General features: G+C 39.1%; 1 protein-coding gene across 1 annotated transcript; it reads right to left on the reverse strand.

Moving 5' to 3' along the window:
• Positions 1 to 1,473: 1,473 nt before the first annotated feature.
• tmem167a (transmembrane protein 167A) lies at positions 1,474 to 6,436 on the reverse strand. Its single transcript, XM_079359469.1, has 4 exons — positions 6,345 to 6,436; positions 4,863 to 4,972; positions 2,524 to 2,558; positions 1,474 to 2,398 (listed from the first exon to the last, which is right to left on the reverse strand). Exons 1-4 carry the CDS (start codon positions 6,345 to 6,347, stop codon positions 2,328 to 2,330), a joined length of 219 nt encoding a protein of 72 aa, XP_079215595.1. The 5' UTR covers positions 6,348 to 6,436; the 3' UTR covers positions 1,474 to 2,327.
• Positions 6,437 to 6,481: the final 45 nt, after the last annotated feature.

Raw genomic sequence — 6,481 nt, forward strand, 5'->3', positions numbered from 1 at the left:
AAAGTTTTACTTGACTATGAAGGTAACCTTAGTCAGTCCAGACTCAGTAAAGCAAATTTAAGTTGTGGTTTTTGCCAGCTTTGACCAGAAACTTAAGGGAAAAAAAACTATCATGACGTCAATCATGCACTGCCAGAGGCTGAAAGAAAACAAATGATGATGATGACGTTAATCATGGACTCAGATGCATGTAAAGCCTAGATCTGACACAATGAAAAGAGAAGGTTCAGTTTTCTAATGTCCCTAAGCTGTTTGGCTTCCACATGAGTAGATCATGATCAGCCAAATCAAACAGAGAAATCAGAGCATGCATTAAGTCATTTAGAAACAACTTCCAATTGTTGTTTTCATTTGGTGTCCAGTCACTGACTTGCTGCCAGATATTGTGTTTTGTCATCGAAACTGTGCCCGCAGTTGAAGGGCGATTAAGAGTAATCATTTTGATTTGAAAAGGGAGAAAAACGTTAGAGCTTGTCCTCAAAAGTCCTGAAGTCAGACACAGGAACCATCTGTTTACTGTCCTAGTGTTTTTCCAGAATTCACATCTGACTGTGTGCTTCTTGTTCTCATATTTTTGTTCATTTGTGTGAAGAACCAGGATGGGACCAGTGATAACTATCACCTACTGGAGTAAATGAGTGCAGGTCCTTCTTATTGTGTCCCTTTCATCATCACCCAGGTCATTAGCTCGGCTCGTTTGTCCAGTGATATCCCGCCAGTATCTCTTTTCCCAAGATAGAAGTGAATGACTGAGAGTCTCCTGCTGCTCTGTTTCTCCTATATCTGCGTCACTGACTGATAATCACGACTTTACCGGCAGCCTTCACTTGATGCTTTATCTCAGCTGGGGTGTGCCAAAACGGATGTGCACCAATATGGGAGCCACGTTCCCGAACAAGGGGCTGTTTGTAGAGGGTGTTAGATCTGAACACTCAACATTGATCAGAGTATCAAAGGTGAGTGTGTCAACAAGTCTCTTCTTTTTTTTTTTTTTTATTTAAGATCCACACAGCTAAAAGTATAAATGATGTCAGGCTATTTGAAATGTTTTTGTTTTAACTTTTATGCTGCCACAGCGATCCAGTTAGACGATGAAAAGTAGAGGTTTTGACGTCTAAATCAGAACACATGGTCTGAACTTTCTGGATATTCGCCAAAGTTTTTTGGCCTTTCATCCATATCGACTGTGGCATGTAGGGCTGACAACTCTTCGCAGCAATCACTGTCAGGGTGAGTGGCGACTGCAAAGGTTATGGAAGAGGTTATCGCAAACTCTTCACTGTCCATCTCACTCCATGAGGAATCCACTATGAGGAGCGCTACACTCTAGATGTGAACTACAACAGCAAACCTTCAAGGTCATAGTATCCTCTCAACTAAAGCCTTTTTGTCCCCGCAGTCTCCATGATCACGGCACTTTGTCACGTACAGTGTATGTAATTACGTCCTTAAAGAGAGAACATTGACAACAGGTTTATACATTCGTTGACATGTATTTTGCCAGTTTGAAGTCATAATTAATGAGAGTGACACATTATCAAAATCAATGTAAGCACCATTAAAAATGTTTGATTTCAAAACACAAACATCAGCAGATACAATTTTTCAAAAAATGGTTCTTTAATAAATATCGGGAAACTGACTGACTTTTAAAAAACATCAGCAGCTCTCTGAGGCAAATCTATATGATCATTAGAAGACCCATACCATCATTTTGTTCATTGTGAAATCTGATAAAATCACGTTTTCTCATTACAATAAACAGGGAACAGAAAAGAAGAAAAAAAAAAAAAAAAAAAAAAAAGGATAAGGTGATGATACAAAGTCACAAGCCTCAGCGTTAAATCATACAAGAGTCTTGAACATTTATGACGGTCCTTTTTGTGGAGAATTTCAAACAGCTCAATGCAATAGTGACAAACTCAAAGGGAGGAGAGACTGCGTTTGAAATGTTTCGACAAAACAATGTATTATTTGATCCCAGAAATAATGCCACGATCTGAATTCTTTCGATGGAGTGGCAGAAAAAAAAAAACAGAACGCATACACACATACATCCCGAGTAAACATTCCACATGAGCAAACACAAGGACAGGACCTGGAAGTCCAAGCAGGGATCAAGACACACACTCCGGGGCTATCAGCTAACCCCCTCCCCCTACGCAGACACATCTCTCTCCGTGGCTTCAGTGAGGGGTGATGGCTCTCTGCTTTTACATTATCTAAGTGACAGCCACAGGAGGTCCTGTTGTGCTCCTAGGATCATACGGTCTGTGACTTGTCCATTTATTTCCCTAGTGTTTCCATGCGTGATTCTCTTTGGACTGCTACTGTAGAAACAATATACTAAAAGCCATGACGACACAGCATGCCGCCACCCAGGGACTCTTCCGCTCACCTGGGAAAAACGAAAATAATTAAGTCCATGTCACCATTTCTTTGCAACATTTCAATAGTATTTAGTAAATGTAAAACATGCGTGTGTATGTGTGTGTGTGTGTGGGGGGGGAATTACATGCTTACCTATTCTGGCACACTTCCAGAAAATTCCTAGAATCCTGAGGAAAAAAATTGAAAAAGAAATTACAAGTAGAAACTTTTTCATGCCTGCATTTTATTCACTACTGGTTAAGACCTTAACTCAAAAACTCAAGATAAGAAATGTAAAAACTGTTTTATAAAACCCAGTGAGTGAGTCATCAAATGCCCATTTAAGGAGTGTGCAAAATGGAAGAGAAGGAGACAGCAGGCAAGTCTTATCATCTCTGGTGACAGCTGGGGAAAATGTGGCATTCAAGGCCTTCACTTTTTGATGCGTCTGCCACGATGTGTGGGGGCTCAGGATGGTCTGTGCGTTTATCTGTATACCAACTTTCTCCAACTTTCCTACTGACCAGATGATGTCAGCATCTCATTTGGAATGGCACATTTTATTGACCTAGATCAACCCCGTTGTTTCACGTTTCTATCCTGTACAATAGAAAAATTATTATTTTCTAAATAAGCTAGTAATGTTTTTCTGTACTAATGCATACTTTTAGAATTTGCCTCAATGTGTTATTTTCTTCATTTTCTGGGCACATCCCTAACACACAAACCAAATCAACAGAAATTACGTCTCAGGCCTCAGTCAACAAATCAATCAAGAGGGAAACGTATTAAATCATCCCATCTGCCAGCCTCGGTCTCATGTGTTCGTCTGAAGAGGATGTCCCTCCCTGCTCAGATGGGGTGTGTGTGTGTGTGTGTGTGTGTGTGTGTGTGTGTGTGTGTGCGTTCCTGGGCTGTGCCAGACTTGTTAGAAGTGAATCATGGAGTTTTTACATCCAAGAATAATAATGATTCAGTAATGATGAAAGTTTCGGCCTTCTGCTACTTTACTCACTTCAATGAGGAGCTTCTTATTAGGTGTAAAAATGAGAATGTTTTCCTGCTAGTTGCTTGGAATGATCCTTGTAAGCTACAGAGAAAGGACAAATTTGCCTTTACACTCAAACAGGCTGTGATTGGCACTAACTGAAAATCAAGGGTGCTGCAAGATAAGGTAGTGTGGGTTTTCTTAAATGTGCTGATTTCAGCCTGCGAGCTTAATATGAACAACAAGTATTTCTAACTAACATGATTTAAATAGCTGTTTATTGTTTTGTCTGTTGAAGGCTTGTCAAAAAAATCAATACTGAATAAAGTATCGATACTAAAAAGTGAGTATCAGATAACACTCACTTTCAAAAGTATCAATACTAACAGCGCCGTCTTCATCTCTTATTTTGCTATAGTTCGTCTCCAGTTTTTTTTTTTCCTTGCCTCCTTCAATTCAAAACTTTATTCGCTGCAGCAGACACAGACACACGTGCAGCCCCTCCCCTCAGATAAACACACTACCTCATCCTAACACTGAGTTAGCTGATGTCTGCACAGTTGCATATAGTGCTGCCACTGGGAGGAGTTTTAGTTGAAAATGTTGGAAGTGATTAAGTCGTATATGAAAGTATAAATGTCAAGCAAACGCTGAAGGAAAATCAACAGATTTCGACAGCTCCGTGTGCAAGCAATGCTTCAAAGTGGTGGCTAAAAAGTCCAGTAGCACATTGGCATCTGAAATACCGACACCCGGTCTGTATAATAAATTAAGAGAGGTCAATGAAGCTCCCGTTTCAGCAACATATAAATATTATACAGTTATCATGATTGTTAACCCAGCCGGCGGCACACGTTAGTGTTAGCCGTTTAATTAGCCAATAGCCACGTTAGCCTTCTCGTATTAAGCTAGCGGCTATGGCTAATAATGAAACAACCCATGTTAACATGGGAGCAAACGTTAACAGTCCTGCCCGTCTGTAACAGAAACACACTATATGTAATTAAAGAACAATACAATTATTTTTCACTGAAAGTGTTATGTTTCTATGTCCCAGAATGAAGCTGAGAAAAGTCGACCAGCAGCTACTGTTGTCTACAGATGCTGCTAAATGGAGTTATGCTTTCTTATAAAAGTGTCTTTGTTGTTAAATGTTGCGCTTCATAATAAGTCATTAAAAAAATGGTATAATGTTTATAGTTTGTATTCTCAACTTTATTAAAGTAAATTGTTCTACAGTTTGTCTTTTTTTTTCACCCCGTGGTATCAGACAAGAAATGGTATCGAGTTTTTTCAGAGTATCGGTATCGAATTTAAAATTCTAGTATCGTGACAATCCTTGTCTGTTGACGTGCTGGTTTAAACAACATTGATTTGATTTGGTTGTAGGTACGATATGTTAAAGTTTCACATTCACCAACAGAGGCAGGTATTTAAGGGTCCATTATTCACTAAGAACTCCTCAAAACTGCTTAACTGTCAAGTATCTTCGACGGTATCATACCCAGTCTTGTTCTTGTCTAGCAGGCTGGGAGCCATTGCTCTGATGTAGGCACAGGTACAGATGAGGAGGAGAATCACCGTCAGCAGGGACTGGAAGTTGAAAATGGCCGACTGTAAGACAAAAACTAACAAACATTAGAAGATACTCCATCTTGAGCTGCTCAACAGTCATGAGAGTTCACAGTAGTTCATTGTATCACAACCAGAGGTGGCTGCTTGTTGTGCATTTCTGTAGCAGCTGTTCACTCAGTCATTGGTCGTCAAACCCAGATTAGCACAAGGTTGTCAAAATACTTGAAGCCAGTTTTCAGAGTAACAGTCAAATTGTGATCTTTAGATAGATACTTTATTTAGTACCCTTGAGGAAATTCAGTCACAGAGAGAACAAATGACAAACAATGAATTGGACAAACAATGAAAGTCAATAAAAAAGGTAAACAGAAAGTGAGTAATACTGCACATAATAATACTTTTGTGCAAGCATGAACAGGAAGGATCAAATCCCTATGCTGAAACTCAAACTTGTTCCCCCTCGCTTTAAGTTATCCACATTATTATTTTGCTAAAAAAAAACGTGAACCACACCATCTGCTGACAAAACATGCTAACATGTCAGACAGGATCTAAGATTTATATCTAAATTTTGAAAGCACAACTTTGAGTCCTACGCCACCTGTGAGTGTTTGTGGATGTTACTGACTTAATAAAGAAACCAAAAGTTAGTCATGTACACAGGCTAAGTTAGCCTTTATATATCCGAGTAAACGTGTAGAGTTTATGTTGAGTATGTGTACTTTCTGTGAATTCAGGGAAACATAATGTGCAGTGTGGCTGAGACAATATTATGTGCTCCTATATCAATCAATAACCATTAATGTCCACTAAAATATTACATACCAACATTACTAAAGATGTAACATTATCATGCACGGGAACAAAAACCCATCAGCGACACTGTGGAGTATGAAGTAAAGTATGTGCTGTATCTAAGATAAACTAAATAAACAGTCACGTTTATTACGTTTGTCGATGATTTTAAAAAGTCAATGCTATAAAAATTCAACATTCAGTCTTAGTTACCTACATCTCATATCCACAAACATTAAAGTGAGTTTGAAGGTGGACTCATCAAACTGCAGCTACGTGGCATAACATGCGACGATCTATGATCAAACATCGTCTTCACCTGTGATATGTTAAGTATCTATATAAATATATCAATAACATAATACGTGTCGACACGACTTATGAATGTATCTACCTTGAAGACACTGATGTGTTATCATCTTAACACAAAGAGACAAACTGGCTAAACTTTTAGCCTTTAAAGCTAGCCCATGCTTCACGTTCCGCTCCACACTGTCTGCTGGCATTACATAGTTTCACAGTTTGTTGACAATATAGTTTAGCCGCGGGATGCGCATCATACATGATGTTTTAATGTGCGGATCATAAATATAGCCCTTAATAAGAATAAACGTACCATTTTTGTTTTGAGTCAAAGCCACATCACACTTCCTGCTCTCCGGAACTTACGTAACGTAACCAATGACGTTGACGTAACGTAATTACGCCCGACTCCAATCTGATTGGCGAAGAGCGCAGGAATTGAAGGTTGAA

The sequence above is a fragment of the Symphodus melops genome, assembly GCF_947650265.1.
Source record: "Symphodus melops genome assembly, chromosome: 1".
Lineage (NCBI taxonomy): Eukaryota > Metazoa > Chordata > Actinopteri > Labriformes > Labridae > Symphodus > Symphodus melops.